Below are 17,915 nucleotides of genomic sequence, written 5' to 3'. Positions count from 1 at the left end.
AAAAGCATAGCATGAAGGACGCTCATAAACAATACATGAATACAACAAGATGAAACTGACACTAGCCAGCAGGTAAAGAAACCTGAATCGAGTAAAACACGTGCTGGATGTTAAAAGTCAAAGTAATTGGCTGCAAACTCCATTTCCGTTTTGATATATTTTAATTGTGTTTCAACAACATTTTAGACAGAAAGCCCTTTATGGCATTATACAAATTATGAAAAAATATTCTGCATGGCGAACAAATGTTCCAGGCACATTACAAAATACAAAATGTTTTACAAACCATATAAAGTTGATCACATTTGGAAATGTTGAACACAAATCCAGAAGGCCCAGGGAGATGATTTATATGCTACTTAGACTTGAATATAGCTGTCAGTAGAAACGTTAATTAATCACATTTTCTCCTCCGAATGTTGCTATGGTGATTAGAAGAGTTCAGGAACAGGTAAATGATCCACCAAACCAGAGAGCCCCCTGCAGGATACTGATATTAATGTCTACTGAAAAAGGCTCACTAACAAGTCAGTAGACTGCTATTGTCTGCTATTAAGTATTTTAACATTTCCAGTTATTTCTAAACTCATTTGGTTGATTTCTAGCGTTGCTCAAATCTAATCCAGAGCTTTCTAATGTGTCTTACGTTTGTTTCTAGTGTTGACAATTTAAATTGAGGCACTTTGTTAAAAAAAAAATAGCTACAAGACGCCCAGACATTTACTCCCTGAAAACATCGTGGTGAGGGCTTTTTGGTAAAAGATTATTTGGTCTTTTCTGGACTGTTTAGCTGAATGTCATTAAAAAGCACTTAAAGTGCTGCCTAAAGTTTAAGGGTTTTTGGACACATTACCTACAAATGAAATGATGGTGCATCAAATGATCACGAGATGATTACATTAAATAGAGGCATGGAGTGCTTTGGAGTGGTTACAGAACAGAACGTACCAGGTTTGATTCCGACATTTCACAGCCCCCCCCCCCCCCCTCTCGCCGCTATTTCTAAACTTGCCTCTGACAAATACATGTCAAAATAAAACATAATATAACGTTAATGAATGCATAGAGGCCGACCTTCCAGTATAATCAGGAGCCGTGTGAAGGCTGAATTAGATATTTATCAGTATACAATTAAAAGGCAGTTATCGAATATAAAAGCACACACACACCTATTCCACATTTTCGCAACTCTCCTATAACACTATAAAATCCTGCAAAGCTAGATTTGTGATCTACCAATAAACTGAATATACAAAACCGTAAAAGTGTTATAGGGTGGCTGGAGGTGACTATAGGACTGTTAGATGTCTCTATGAGTCAGAGTCAGAGTCGTCATAGTAGCGGTTCCTCTTGATCATATCCTCCGCACTCAGCTCCTCTGCATCACTTCCTTCTTTGTCCTCCTCCCAGAAGCCCACATCCTGGGAGGCGCGGTCCTGCTTCGGCTGTGGAGGTGGAGAGGCGGACGGTGAGATATCGGGGGAGTTGCTTCTCAGAGAGTGTTCATCTTCCACCATCTTGTCTTCTGCTGCTGCTGTTCCTCTCTTCCATGGTTTCTCTCTCTCTTCCAGCGGCTCGGTCTCCACAGCCTCGTCTGAGATGGCATCGCTTGTATTTTCTTCATCTTCGCTCGGTATTCGAGGCAATGACTCTTCTTTCTTTTCCTGCCGTTTCAGCTTCTGCGGCTCTGGCTTCTTCTCCACTGCTGGTTCTTCAGACTGTTTGTCCTCGAAGGATGCCCTCCAGTCCAGCAGGGATTTGAGAGGGCGCCGAAGCTCCCTGGGCTCCGGGGGGGCGGCTGCGCGGGGTTTGGGTGCGATTGTAAAAGGCCGAATGCGCTCCTTCAGAGAAGAGCTCCTCCTCAGGCTCTTCAGCTCAGCCCGGTCTGAGCTCTGGAAGGGTGAAGGCACCTCGTCCCCCGGGGGCCACTTGGCTCTCCAAGGTCGGTTTGAAGAAACTCCCTCTGTGACTGGACTGAGTGCTTCTGTCCCACAGGGGCCCTCACCAGCCGGGGGGGGCCAGGCGACCCTCAGCCTGCGTTTCTCCACCGGCTTCTCTGCAGACTCTGGCTTCTCCTCGGCCCTGACAGGTTTCTGCACACGTGTCTCCAGTCTGGCAGTCAGGTCTCCTACCTTCACCGGCTGAGAGGTCTCCACAGCCGGAGGCCCCTGTTTCTCTGAGACAGTCTCAGCGGGACGCGTCAGCGCTGCTGGGGCCGCTTGCTCCCTCGGTGTCAACACTTCCTCACCTTCCTCTCCATCAGCTCGAGGCTCCCAGAGCTCCTTGTGAGGCCGATGGCCGAAGCCCTCGTCATAGTTGCCTTTAGCTTTGAACAGCTGGCTGAAATGGGGCTTGCAGTAGACTTTGCCATGCAGAGAGGCGTAGTTCCCAAGACTAGAAATGAAAAATGGCAAAGATGTTATTTTGCTAATTTCCGTTTTTGAGGTTCTTGTGATCGGCCACCAGGGAGGCATTTCAAAATCACGTTGAAAATGTAGGAAATATGTGACAGTGCACAACTGACCTGAGCGTGGTGCTGCAGTGAACACAGCGGAAGCAACTTTTGTGGTAGACATGCTGAAGAGCGACCAGTCTCTCCAACGGGTACACCGTCTTCTCACAATCGACGCACGTCTCCCTCACCGGTGCGCTGAACTTCTAAACACACAATGAAAGTAACACAAATCCATAATTAGAAAGGGCTAAAAGTGCACATTTCTTTCGATGCTTCATGAATGTGTCCATCTTTTTGGAATGACTGACTCACCCGAGGTGCTTTGGGCTGCTCGCTGCTGCTGTCCCCTGAAACAGACAAAGCATCAGTCAGTGTTTTACTGAGCAGCTGGAAAGAGCAATCAAACCAAACCAAACCGTGTCTCATACTCGGTGTCAGAGTAATTTGGGAATATTAATATAGTAGTTAATGTTCCATTTTACATTACAGGTTAAACTGCATAAATAACACTATCAATGCCCTTTGAGTGTCCACTACGACTCACCATTGCGTTCAGGTGCAGGAATGTGTTTCTGAATTGATGGTGCAGATGTTTTTGGAGCAGGCACCTCTGCGGCCTGGAGGAAGCACAAAGGGGAAGAAAAGAGGGAAACAAACACATGTGTCAAGTGGCTGCGACAGAGAGAACTGCTGTGTATTTCCCAGTTAAAAAAAACAGACTTTGAAAACACCTGTATTTACAAAAAACCCCACTGTTATCCCAGTTATATGTTTAAATTCAGCTCTTGTTGAACTCACAGAGCGGGTGGCGCCTTGTTTAGAAGCAGCAGCCTGATACTTGGCCATCTTGTCCCTCGTGGATGTGGAGTCCAACACTCTGTCACGCACAGTCAGACCTAAAGCAGGACATATAAACACGCTTAATCCTTTCATTGTATTCTGCAGTAAACACACGTCAAATCTATGGCTGCATTTCACACATTTCATTGTGTTCATTGAAACAAAACTTTCTTCTAACTCAGTGGATTCGGGAAAAAAGTTAGGGGTTAGGAGATGACAATTATTTAATTCTGCATTTTGCATCACCCCCACTATTGTGCAGAAGCTCCATTCATTATCTAAAGTGCTGTGTGTGTGTGTGTGTGTGTGTGTGTGTGTGTGTGTGTGTGTGTGTGTGTGTGTGTGTGTGTTTTCTTTACCCTCATGTTGGTCCATGTCCTCTGATGAAGTACTGCGAAGGGTTGTCCTGCCAGCCTGTAAGAGGAAAAGGGAAAGAAAAATAGTTGAGATCAGAGGCCTAATTACTAAGTTAATGGCATGAAAAAGTACAAAATTCACAGCCTATATGTGAGGCACTAACTGTTTCACAAATGGATATCACAAGACATCCAGACCAATTATTCACAAAGGTTTTGGAATGCATCATCCTCACATTTTGGAGAACACTGCAACAAACAACAACTTGATTAAGATGCCTTAGTGGGAGATTCAGGGACACGTACTATATCTAAATCTTTCAACCTTAACTGAGGACCTGTAGGTGTCGTACTTCTCAAACACCAAACTACATGCTCCGTCTCAGCAACACTTCAGTAAAGACACACCAGCTAGTACAGTCACCAGTTTTTATACTTTTTGACATCTGTCTCCAGCAGAAAAAATGCCAGGTATCTGCATGGACACCCTGTAACATGCCTTTAACCCCTGCTTTGTGTGTATGCCCATGTGTCACTAACATTAACTAAACCAGACAGTTCCTCTCAGCAGTTGTATTGAACACACACACATACACACATACATACACACATGCACACACAGGTGGAGAAGAGTTGTGGACAATTATTTTTCAGAACGTTTTTAGTGGGACTGTGGATTTGTGTTGTGCCACCGTCGTCCTCATCCAATCCAAACCACCAAACGCAATATAAAACACTCAAAGCTTTGTGTATACTAAATATAAGAAGATTGAACCTTTTCTTGCAGGATTATTGACAGAGTTAATGGCACATTTCCACTGCAGCGGGGTAGCCTCGTTTAAGCGTCCTTGCTCAGGCTTCGGGCTGCCTCGCAGGCAGTCCGAGGCCGTGGCGCATTTCCATTACAGTTTAGGACCTGGGGTAGCAACGCAGTGTAGGCGGGGCGATCGGCTTTTTGGCTTGCTTCTAGATATATTTGTGACGCTAGGGATGATCTCGCGCGCGATCTTGTGACGATTCTCCCTGACCAATCAGCAGTCGAGAGTGATGACGTCACTAGTTCAGCCCTGGCCCTGGCCCTGGCCTGATAGAACCACGATTTTATGGGGCCGGAAAAAGAGGGAAAAAGTACCCGCTAGCCGGTGCTACGCTATATGGAAAGGCCACCAAAAACTGGCCTGGCCGCTTGAGGACGATTAAGGACACTTAAACGGGGCTACCCGCTGCAGTGGAAATGCGCCATAAGTGTTACAACTCAGTCCACCCTGTACATGTTCAACAGTAACCTAAAGCCATATGTCAGCATTTTTAGACACTGCTACTTGCAAAAAAGGTGTTCAAGCAGTGTGTTGAAAACTGTAGCACACACCACAAACTGCACAACATGACATAAAAAAGCCTATAAAATGGAAACCTAAAACTGAAGCTCAGGGCTGCTGGAAACACACACTGTGGCTAATGAAAAGTGAGATAAAGCCCGTCGCTCCTCAGAGGTGATCCTCTGAAGAAAGAAACAGCTTTCGGTCAGGAATGTTCCCACATTCCTCTCTTATGGAAGGTGAAGAGTGGAGGGCTTGTTGTTTTGGGCTAAGAGGGAGAGAGACACTGCAGGAGAGTGAGAGACCGAAAATGGGGGGGGGGAGAAGGGCCACAAACCAGGTGGAACAAGACATCTTCGGAAAATACAGGGAACAGTGGATACTGCATCTGAAAGTATGACAACCTAAACACAACTCCGTGGTCAAAGAAAGGACCTTGTCCTTGTCCTTAGCTGCTGTTTGGAAATGGTTATTATACTCAATAACAGGTGGCTTCTTATCTCTGTTTTACATATGCAAACTAATTGCATTGTCCTACAACAAACTGCACCACTCATTCCTGTCCTCTGTTTGGTTTAGTCACTATTGTTTTGCTGTAAGGCTGGAGGGCATAACAAGCCTTGTAAATTAGGATCTAATGGCACTTTTCCACTGCAGGACCTAGCACGGCTTAGTACTGTATGGTTAGGCCTTGGTAGGCCAGGCTCACTTTATGCTGTGTTTCCATTACAGTTTACCAACTGGGGTAGTAGCTATAGTAACGCATTGTGGCGGGGCAATCGGCTGTTCGGCGGGCGGAGCGACACTGCGTAAAACTGCCGTGACGTCATCTTCAATGCGAACCACAAAACCAAAACATCAGCCGCTAGCACTCACCTCACAGCTCCTCATATCTGTACAGAAACTGGACAAAAGTTAAACAAGTACAAACCACAGACTGTCTGTGTCATGGTGAATACAGTCGCTGGTTTATTTATGTCTGTAGGCCGTTGTTGTGAGTGTGGACGGAGCATATACAACGTTAGCTTAGCCTGATCGATCCGATCTCCATTCAGAAAACACGCATTTTTCGCCTGCCGTCTTGTCTGCAGACCGGTATCAGTATGTTGTTATTTCGGCATCATTTTGAAACGTGTAGTACAATTAAATCACGGTCAAATATGTTCATTTTGTTGTAATTGTAGCCCCCTTGCCAGCGATTCACTCTGACCATTCAGCAGTCGAGAGTGTTTACGTCACTAGTTTAGCATATTCAGCCCGGTAAGAACCTCGATTTTGTAAGGCCAGAAAAAATGTGAAAAAGTAGCCCTGAGCCGGAACTACCCCTAGTGGAAAAGCAAAAAAAAGCTTAAACCGTGCTACAGTGGAAAAGCGCCATAACTGTTTAAAGAGTTCCTTTAAAGATTTGAATTGAAACAGATTGAGGTAATGCAACATAAATTTAACTACATCTTTTCTTCTCAACATGGGTTCAGAAAAGGGTGTTTATGACCAATGCCTGATAAACTTGGCCAACACATTAACAGCTGGCAATGTTGGCAAACAAAGTGACCAAGAGCCTCATTCATAAGCAAATATGACCTCAGTTAATGTCGAATGTAGACACAAATTGAGAACTTTTTGCCAGTCTTTTTAAAATATTGTACTTATTAAAGTGTGGAGGGGCTGTCCCACCTAGAAGTGTCTCAAATGTGTCTGATGTTAAACATGAAGTGATTTGTGTGTACCTTGCCCATGGTCTCCTCTCCCCTCTCAAACTTCATCTTCAGGTTGGTTAGTGGCACTCTGGGTTTTTCATAAGAGGCACAGGGGCTGGTTGGAACTTGCTCTTCAAGCTTTTCAGGTCTTTCCCGGTGTGTCAGCACATCCCTCTCCATCTCGGTTTGCTCTTCGCCTTTGGATGCCTCTGGAGCTGCTGCGGGCTTCTGGACCACACTGGCTGTAAGTTGATCTCCCTGAGAGGGTGGCACCCCGGGGCTCTTCAATGGAGGGTCGTGCTCAGCGATAGATGCAGGCCTGGCCAAAGCAGGGGGCCTGCTGCGAGGGGGGGGCTGGCTGGGGGTCGGGACGGAGGACGGCTTGTTCTGTGGCTGCTCCCAGCGCTTCTTCAGAGCACTCAGGTTGCCCGACCGCAGGGAGGATGTCACACTGTTAGACTGTGAGGAAGACAAAAAAGATTCAAACTTTAAGGTCAACTTTATTGTCAATCTTTCAGTTTGTGTGTACAGACAGAGAGATCAAAATACCGTTTCCCACAATCCTGAATACAAATATATATAAAAATATGTATATACACAATCAACAGACACATGTATACATATGCACACATTAAGACATAAATAAAAGCACAACAATCAATAAATACAAAATAACAGTCACTTCATTATCTTTGGGAAATGTACATTAGTGCAAGATTGTCCATAGCAGTGTAGAAGGTGTCTGGTACTGGATTTGAGTGTCTGAGTGTGTGTGGAGTGTTAAAGTCCAGTGGGGAGAGGGGGGAGAGAGTTCAGCCTGGTGGAAAAAACTGTTATTTAGTGAGAATTATTCAAAAGCACTGCCAATTAAAAGTATAGTTTGGTCTTGTTCCTGTCATCTGTCTATATGGTGAATTATAAAAGCATTTCCTTTTGGCAGCAAACAGTACTAAACCCACAGCTGGATGGAATAAAGGACATGCCAGAATCTGAGCTTGGCTTCACTGACAGATTAGGTGAACAGCTGTTCAAAGTTGGTCCAGGAAGTAGATGTTTTCCTGCGGCAACTGAAGGCTACGATTGGCTCAAGATGGACATAACAGGGACGAGCATGCAGGCAGATTTTATTCAGCTGCATTCCTTTCCACGCGACAACTTCACCTTTCCCAAAAGAACACTGGGGAGTGCTCTGTTCAACACTCAGCCATTCGTGACAATAAAACATGTTGAGCAGCAAACTGCACAACAGCTCCACAGGAGGCACACTACTGCCGGGTGACCGCTGTGAACTTCCTTTATTTTAAAAAAGGAATGACACGTTGAATAAAGAGGATGTGGACATGTGAATAAATCACTTTCATATAAGTAAAATAATCAGCTAATAAATCTTAGAGAACATTGTGAGCTTTTGTTGGAAAGCCTCCCAGCTAAAGTCAGGCCAGAAGAAAACATTTAAACAATGTTATGTTATGAAAACCACAACTCCACAAAGTACAAATGAATCTAACATTTAATATAAAGAGGATTAAAGTTGACCAACAAAGAAAAGCACACAATTACTCCCTAAATGAACAACTTCCATAGCATAACAGTACAGAAAACGACATCTGGTAGATCTACAAATAAGTTATAAGAACATGCAAGAACACAATCAGACAAAAAGAGGAAGAATACAAATGTGAGAATAAAGAACTGAACAGAAGGGACAAAAACCCCAAAGTGTACAAAAAACTGACGCACAATTACTGTCTTTGTGAGGAAAGTCCGGGGTGAGCAGAGAAGGCAGGACAGTGGCAAGATTGTTCCCGTTTTTTAAGCAGTAAGATTGAAAGAAGGAGAAACTTGTGAATTTGTTTGAGTACAAACAAGATGTAACTCCAACTTGACAGCAATGAAATAGAGAGTCCTTTGGCTGGTCCTTCACAGGTCAGGGTGCTGAGAGACAGAACTCTCACAGATGTTAGCGGCTGAACAGAATCTGAGAGCTAGTCCAGCCCCTTTAACACCAGGAGAGCGACTGAGAGAGGCAGAATACCCAGGAAACCACAGCAGGAAATGATACATTCAGGGAAAAGTTAACTCTTTGTATGCTGTGCCGGCTTTTAAATTATCCACTCACAAATTATTTCTCAAGATAATAGCAATACAAATGTGTCTACTTAGCACTTATTTTGAGAGATTGAAAATAAATGACATAACATATGGAATACACACCAAAGTGTAGGGGAAAACACTGGAAGAAAAAATAACAATAGCCACTAAAACTGATGTTTTTAAAAGATTATTTTTAGTTGCATTTTAACCGGCGTTTGACAAAGGACAATGTCAAAAGTTGATGACATTTAGCAAGGTCCCAAAACTGGATTTTAAACCTGATTAAAACCCCGGATGTTGCAGTTAAAAAGCATTCACTCTGAAAATAAGCCTTCTTGCTTTATTGTGTTTTCATCCTCTGTGGTTTTTAACGTATGAAATGACTGCAGTGAACTGATATATATGTTGTATAACCCTGAGCCCATCAGAGAAAAACGCAGAATATTGTACAAAAGAAACTGTTTAGGGCAGCTTAAGAAGAATCAATAACAAGCTAAACCTGAATCTACCAAAAACACACCTTAACTATAAAACTGAATGAAGTCCATTTGTCTTACGCTATTACAATATATTGAACTGCTCCCTGTACACTCTGGAGATGAAGCCTAAAGGAGTGTTGAAGCCTAAAGGAGGCAATACACGCTGTAAACGTGTAAATGCTCCTCTATGGAGAGAGATGCCTTGATCTTTCAAACTCCTCCTCATTAAGGACCTTAGACTGCACCACGTGGACCAATGCTGAGACCGTCAAGCCTTTTTGAACTATAGAGTCTGTCTGCAGACCGCAGCAAGGAGGCGTTTCCTATAGGGGCGTTTCCTATAGGGCGTTTCCTATAGGGGCGTTTCCTATAGTGAACGACGGGAGCCGGCTCTCGCCCGCGAACGAGACGTTTTTTGTTTTGTTTTTGCGGAGGGATCTAGATCGGCATGAAGGCACATGCAATGTGCAATGTGGACATTATCCCGCTTATTACACACGGCCACATTCTCAACAAAGTAACGACATGACTCCCAATAATAATTGAAATGCTTTTATGGATTTAGAAAAAGATTTTAATGATTTAAAAAATTGTTTTTTGTATTGATTTAAATTGACATGCATCCGCTAAGAAAAGTAGTCCGTTGTTACTGTTTGAACTAACGTAACAACGGCAGGAACTGCTTCTATAGTGTTTTTGAGGAGCTTTTTGATTACAGATTTGAAAACATCGTTGCTTGCTTTACAAGTAGCACAATTCATTATGTCAAACCTTGAAAGATATCCCTGCCCTAATGCCAAAAGTAACTGGCAACTATGTCGCCGTAGCTATGATGTCTATGTCTGGACCGCTGCGTAAAAAGGAGGGTTTCTGACCCATTACTTCTCTTCCTACTTTTTGTCCCCCTCTTCTCCCCGCTGCAGCCTAGCAGTTGATCTCAAAGCACGCTCCCCTCTCCTGCAGGGAGAAAAACTATATTTATATACTTTATATAGGTTGATACAGTAGCCCCTTTTTTTAAATAGTTTTTATAGGTGTTGCCATCTGTTTTGTGTAGCGTGGTTCTACAAGCAAGTCAATGCATTAATTGGGTGGTATCAGAGAGTTACACGGGTCTGTAAATGCAATGAAAACAATTGGCCACAGCAAATAATTTATATTAAACATGTAATTTTTACTTTTGAATAATTTAGTACAAAGGATGTCTTGAATAATTTAAGTGATATATGTGTACACATATAAATAATTAGTCAAAACAGCGCTACATTTGATTTAATTAAAAGGTATAATATGTGGTAAACTGAAGAGCCCTTCGGGAGCCGAAAGAGCCGGCTCTTCTTGGTGAGCCAAATGATCCGGCTCAGCAAGAAGAGCCGGAATTCCCATCACTAGAACAATGACTTCTTCTGCGAGGATTTATAAAAGCAGCTGGATAAAAAAAGTTAGGAAACGCCCCTATAGGAAACGCCTCCTTGCTGCGGTCTGCAGACAGACCCATCTCTTTTTGAAGGCTGATGGGGATTACTCTGAGGGAAAATGATCTTCCTCAATGTGATAACAGCTCACACAGGCCCGGTTCTACGGGGGTGCATTGCACCCTCAGTTGAGTCGTTATGCACCCTCATTTGAAAAATGAAAAGTGAAAAATATTACATGTATAATAACAATAATAATAAGAAGAAGAATATAGTTGAAATAAAATAAATTGTGGTTAAATAACATTGTCTGCTGCATTTTATTTGGTCAATTTAAACGGTAAGTAACGTTATTATGTCAGGTGCGCGTGACCTGTGCCGCTGCACGTTCGTCATCTGCAAGGTGCTTACACAGCAGTCAATGATGGAACTCAGAAAATTGTTAAAACAACCAGCCCTTATCGCCAGCAGTAACACTGCATCTACTGCAGGTAATAACAGTTCAGATCATGGGGACATTACGTTACCCGCGGCCACTGTCGTGGACACTAACGCCCGACTCGCCGGCTTTGTCCGCCTCGCCGGCTTTGTCCGCCTCGCCCACGGAGGCGGAGCAGCCGCAGCCGTCTTCGTTGCCCCAAACACCGCCACCCCTCAGCGGCCCGCAAGTGCCAGAGGACCTCGGCAAAACAGAGCCTGCCCAGGTATATTTAAACAAGTACCCAACTCTCCTGTACAGCGGGGTAAGGCGCTCATTTTGCAGCTCATGGTTTCAAAACAGAGATTGGCTGGAATATTCATGTAAAAAATATGCCATCTTCTGCTATGCATGTAGACATTTCGGTTCAAGTAAGTCAGATGCCTTCACCACAACTGGCTACTACAACTGGCACCATGCTTTTATAGGCTACGTGATAAGGGACTGGGAAGGCATGAATCAAGCAAAGAGCACATAGATCCATAGATCTCTTAATGTTGCTCTCAAAGTGCACCAGATTGATGCTTTTAACTTCAATATTTAAAAAATAAATCTTCCCGGGGGAGCATGCCCCCGGACCCCCCTAGAAGGTGTTAGGTCCACTCCTCACTTATAAAAATAGCACTTTACCCCTGCACCCTCTCTAATCTCAGATGCACTCCGAGTCATTTTGTTCTGGAACTGGGCCTGGACCAAGCAATCACTCTGTTGTGGAAACTGTCTCAAATCTAGTACATAGATTAAAAAAAATGTTTCACAGATTATATTCAGAGTTCTTCAGTTATTTTCTGATAATGACCAAGATAATTACAGATAGGGTTGGGTATCGTTTGAATTTCCACGATTCCGATTCCGATTCTACTTTTCGATTCCGGTTCTTAACGGTTCTCGATTCCGATTCTTTGAGGGGCAGGGTAAAAAAATGATACATGCTTCTTCCACCAAAAAAAATTACATTTATTCGAGAAACTTTTACACAGGTTAGTTTAAAGTAATATTCACATTAATCAGTCTGTTTATATTCACTGCTATGTAACTTTAACCTGAGAACCCCTGAAGCTACAACAGTACAACTTTTAAAAACAGTTCTTGTTGAGAAAAACAAGCATATCTGCCTTCTCAGGCATACCGGGAAGAAATGTTTGAACATTTTGAAGTAAAATGCTTCAATCTGGTGCACACGCAAAATTACTAGAGACTAGATCTAGGGGGCACAACTCCAAACACCCATATGAAAAAGATCGGTTTACATTTGAATAATTAAATAACAAATAGCCTACATGTAATGCATTTTATTTTTGTTGTTCATTCATATCTTATTTTACTATTTTATTTATGCATATTTTTTGATCTCCAGTTTAAAACGATATGTCTGGTTTACTGTCCTATAGTTTACATTGGAATGATTTCAAACCTGTTTTATCCCAATAATTATAAAGGAGTGCCTTGGAAATATGTGTTTACATAAATTGTGATCAAAACGTTTGAGACCCACTGAGATAACTTAGACTAAAGTGAACTATCTAAACACTGAGAGTCCTTTACCTCACTGAGCTGAAGTTATCAGCCTCTCAGTCTGACTGGAGAGGACTCTCCCTCCACATCATTGTAGAAACATCTTCTTCTTCTTCCGTTAGAGCAGCTAGCACCAGATGCTAATAACAACAGCGCCGGTTCCAGTGCACCCTCGTGAGCTGCGGTTGCCAGATAAGCCAACATCCCCCATTTTCATCACTTGCAGCGCCCATCGTACAGGGCAAATGAAAAGTGTAACCGGGATGAAAAGGGTGTTACATTTACTTAATTATGAATGTTGTTACATCAAGGCCGAAAATTAGGATGAGCACCAACGGTCAAAACATTTATTTTTTCTCCCAGAGCTGTCAGCGCAGCGCCTCCACAGATCTGGCGCCCTAGGCGAACATTTATAATGCCAGTGCGACGGGCCGGCCCTGGTCTCAGGTTACACTGTAGGAAGTGTAGGTACAACGCTACATTTCCCGCCCCGCTGCAGTCATGCAGTAGGCTACGGAGAGCGGCGAGAAACATTTCCTCAGGAATCGAAAAGCGGAACCGAAATTCACATTTCTAAATGATACCGTTGGAATCGAAATGTTGGAACCGGTTCCGAACCGGAACCGGTTCTCGGTACCCAACCCTAATTACAGACCACTCACAAATAAATTCAGTTCAGTATGATGTCCAAACACTATATAATAATTAATAATGACAGAGAAAGGCAGCACATCTTCACATGTGAGAAGCTGTGGCCCAAAAATGTTTAAAATGTCTATGAACTTTTTAATGTAATTTATCCAACCCTTGTATTGTCATCTTTAAAAAGTCTTTAAAAAGTCCCCCCTTCCCTCAATCCCCCCACGCCCTTCTCACAGACAGATGGTCTTTTGCTCATTTAAATGTATCCCTGTACATTTCACACATACTATTGGACCTGGATATGAAAGTAATAATGAAGTACAAAAACAAAGTATTCTTGTTGTTGTTATTATCACACACACACACACACACACACACACACACACACACACACACACACACACACACACACACACACACACACACACACACACACACACACACACACACACACACACACACACACACACACACACACACACACACACACACACACACACACACACACACACACACACACACACACACACACACACACACACACACACACACACACACACACACACACACACACACACACACACACACACACACACACACACACACACAATTTCATAGAGAACTTTCACAGCGACATTACCTTATATTTCTTCATGTTATAGGCTGATGATCAGTAACTAACTATCTTCAGTACTGCTGCAGTACATGATGGTGCAACAAAGAGCATTTGTAAGGGATTACACTGAATTAGGATTATAGGTTTGATAGCCTGCCCATCACAACAAGTAGCCAATGAGAGGTCAGGAAAGACAGTGTGTTGGCATGTTGAGTGTGTGTTCAAATGATCATCACAAGCAGCTACTGAGCATAACATGCAGCATGCACACACTTCAAGTAACCATTACATTTGACTATAGCAGAAGCAGATGACAGAGCTATAAACGTATCGTAGATTTAGATTTCCATGGGTGAAACCTCAAATTAAATCAGTCTTTCTTGTAACAACTTTAGGAACAGCTGTACACTGCTATTTCATAAACCTCAACAAATCTCAGATCTGAACATTTATGGAAATGCAATTTCTTAACAGAGATATACTCACTCCTTTTTTCTTCTCCGCAGTTGACACTTCAGCAGATTTTTGATACCTGAGAGAGACAGACGCAACAGTGACCTCTGGGAACTCAAAACCAAAACATTTACAATATTTTTCTTGCATTAAAACAGGTTTGAGTTAACAACAAACATCAGTGGTGTTACTCACTTGAAGAAGCGTTCCGCGAGGGCATTGTTTCTCCCTCGGCCGCTGAGTGACAGCTCCTTCGCAGTGACTCGCAGGGACTGAGCCGCCCAGTTCCGTCGATTGAAGGGAGCACTTTCCATCTTTAGACCGTATCAGAATACTTGAAATAAAACACAAACCACTGTTAGCTATGTACTACACCATAGTATCCCTTCTAAATCATTTCCCAAACCTTTGTTGGGGAAAACTAAACTTCAGTCCCAGTTCAGCTGTTGATAAATGCAGTCCCCCCCAGCTAATTGTTCCAAAGTAAATCAAGGTAACACAGCGTTGGATATACAAACGGTTTTGTTGGTGAAGTATAATTTTAAAAAAACAGCATGTAACTAGATACAAAACGTCTTGATGTGCACAGTCCAGGTTTGTGCATGTCGAGGCACTGTCTGGTGTCTGAGATCAGTGATTGGGTCTGTATCATGCTATCCATCAATTAACCCCACAACTCAACACGCTAACATACATACCATAGAGTTGCTGCCCATGTATGTGTTCATACAGCATGCATGGAAACAAACAACTTAGCATGTTTGAACTTGCAGACCGGTTTGTGCCGCATGAATGCAAAATGGAAACACAAGAGTGAGCACATTATCATTATGAGAGGATAACTCGCAATAGGCAACATCCACAAAAGACCAGAGAGAAGCAGTGCCTGACAATGACACAACATAGCACACAAAGTCTTTTTTAACGTCACTTGGACAAACCTACACTTAAATAGGTGCTACAGACGGAAGATGCACCTTTGATGCAGTTTCAGAGACGTCTTAATGTCAGACTATGAATCCGACTTTACTGCTCAGACAGAATATTATAACTATGTTAAAATCACCACTGTGCACAGCTGACAGACTCAATAATCATTTACTAACAAGGCCGTTTTACTCAGTTACACCTATTACATCACCACTCAGTAGCAAGGCAATGCAGGTGACAAGTGGGAGGACTTTGGACCCAACTGAATTTCAACATAAGCCGAGTAGAAAACTGTCAAATGCAACTACACTTCACTACTGCGTGTATTACCTACATAGTAACATAAATGTTATATTACATTATAATCATATGTAATAATGATATGTAATGTAATTAATTACACTGACTGTCAGGCCATTGTTTGTGCTTCTAGATGGGCAGAAGCAAAGATTAGAAACAGCACAATGATATACGATACGATATTACTTTAATCAAGTCTGAAATTTGACTTGCGTCACAGCAGCTCCATGTCCAACATCAACAGACAAATAAGCATACACAAATACATGAAACACAAACATTTAACATAGCAGCACAATCAGTGAGAGAAAAACATGCTCAAAGAGCCTTCAGCGTGCATATGAAGGGCGGTCGACTGACTATTGGGTTTCTCCCGTCTGAATCGCTTGAGGCTATTTACAGTTGCTACATTGTTCAGAGGCCGATGGACAAGTTAGTTTACCATGTCTTTGATTAGTTGTATATTATTCTGTGTACAGTTACTATTCAAGGGGTACATTGCTTTAAGCACAGCACCATTTAACCTGCCAGAACTTCCTCTTTCTATCCCTGCTAGCTCCATTGTATGATATCAAGCTAAAGCAGGGACACACCCTGAACAAGCCACGAGTCCCTCACAGGGATAACACAGGTGGACTGAGTAAAGAGTCGCCAATCCACCTGTTTTACATAAAGGTAACAGTTGTAGAAACCAACATCAAAAACATGGAGTACACATCAACTCCATGTGAAAATGACTAGGGCTGAGAACTGAACCTCAAGTTGGTCTCATTGTTTAGAAGTCAATACTCTCTAGACAGTTTTGTATGAGAAGCTAATAGAATCACCCAGGAGACCACTCTCACTGATGACGACATGCAGGTGTAAATATAAACTATACAAACAAATACGTTTAAGTTAAACAAATGGAACTTAAACATAAAGATATATCTGCTGTACAGATATAAAGCACCCTGAGGAAAATGTGTTGCTATATAAGTAAATTGTGTTTGACTGATTTTCTGAAATAGGTTTAGTTGATTTGTGTTAAGGACTCCTCTTCAAGCTATAAGCAGAGACATTAGAAGTAGCATGACATTCCCACGATTTCCCAGCTCCCATTGCTCTAATGATTATTTGCTTGACCTCCACCCTTCCTGGAATGATTTCATTCACTTTGTGTATTACTTATCTGTATAGAAGATTTCAGAGAACATAGACGTTATGGTAATTAATCATAACGAAGAAAATACAAGTTGTTCTTGATTCAACCAAGTTGCAAAGCCGAGCAATGTCAAGCGTTAAAACCATTGCAATCTGATTTATGAGCTTTTGAAATCTGCTTATCAAAACACCCGCATTTAGCTTCATCTCCATCACTCTGTATCAGTGAAAGGTGCATACTGACCTTTAACCCTTGCATTAAGACCAACCTTTCTTTCAAAGCAAGTAACCACAACACAATCAGACACAGTATGACTCATAAGGAGGAGTCGGCAATATTTAACGTATGATTGACCAAGAAGCAACTCCTATTTAAAGTAAAATGCACAATATCAGGTGATAAAATGTATTTTTTAAAGTGTTGAAGATTGGCAGCTCTTACGAGGCCAGCTTGTTAACTGGAGAATGTACATTTCAGGTTTGTAGCATCGTAAAAAGCGAAACTAGTTTGAGAGCCAACATTTAGTTATCTACTTCATAGAGCATTTTGTTATAAATTGTATTCAGACTGAGCAATATAATGGTAAAATCTAAGACTTCAACACAGACTTAGCAGCTGGACTGGGTTTGCATCGATACATAGCCTATATCGAAGCAGTAAGTGCTTTAAGAGCAACACAGAGTAGCCGACGCCTAGTACGTGCACCTGCATTATTTAAAAAAAAATCAAAGGCTAAACGTTTCCACCAATATTTCGACTATTCAAAATATGTATATATATTTTACCACAGCCCGAACTCGAGTCATTAACATACATTTTCACGTCCTTTCTTTGAGTTTTGTCTTACCTGTGCGAACTTCCGTTGAGTCACTCTTTCTGTGAAACCTTGAGACACCTGACACTAGCTGCCGCCTCTGCGTCACCGCCCGGTGTGGGACAGGCAGAGGTGGAGAGACCAGAAAGGTGTCATGGGAGTGGAAGAGATGGATCATGTGACTTTATGCACCAATGAGCTGAGGTGTTGCATTACCCCTTGGTACATGTCTGTGTGAGCCAGTGCGTGGGTGCGCCCATCACCAACCCACCCACACCCACCCAAATTCCTGCGAAGACCAAGCAATACTAATTCATTTTTCAAGGAAAATTAAAGAACGGGGAATTAAGAGAGATAAAGACAGCAGA

At 42.5% G+C, this 17,915-nt stretch overlaps 1 protein-coding gene across 1 annotated transcript; it reads right to left on the bottom strand.

Annotated features, from left to right (window-relative positions):
* Positions 1–142: 142 nt before the first annotated feature.
* LOC117446949 (LIM domain and actin-binding protein 1-like) lies at positions 143–17,684 on the bottom strand. Its single transcript, XM_034083481.1, has 10 exons — positions 17,581–17,684; positions 14,555–14,693; positions 14,393–14,438; positions 6,698–7,126; positions 3,655–3,709; positions 3,254–3,351; positions 3,000–3,072; positions 2,768–2,802; positions 2,525–2,658; positions 143–2,394 (listed from the first exon to the last, which is right to left on the bottom strand). Exons 2-10 carry the CDS (start codon positions 14,671–14,673, stop codon positions 1,311–1,313), a joined length of 2,073 nt encoding a protein of 690 aa, XP_033939372.1. The 5' UTR covers positions 14,674–14,693; positions 17,581–17,684; the 3' UTR covers positions 143–1,310.
* Positions 17,685–17,915: the final 231 nt, after the last annotated feature.

The sequence above is a fragment of the Pseudochaenichthys georgianus genome, chromosome 5 (assembly GCF_902827115.2).
Source record: "Pseudochaenichthys georgianus chromosome 5, fPseGeo1.2, whole genome shotgun sequence".
NCBI classification, from domain to species: Eukaryota; Metazoa; Chordata; class Actinopteri; order Perciformes; family Channichthyidae; genus Pseudochaenichthys; species Pseudochaenichthys georgianus.
This window is presented reverse-complemented; position numbering and strand designations above follow the sequence as displayed.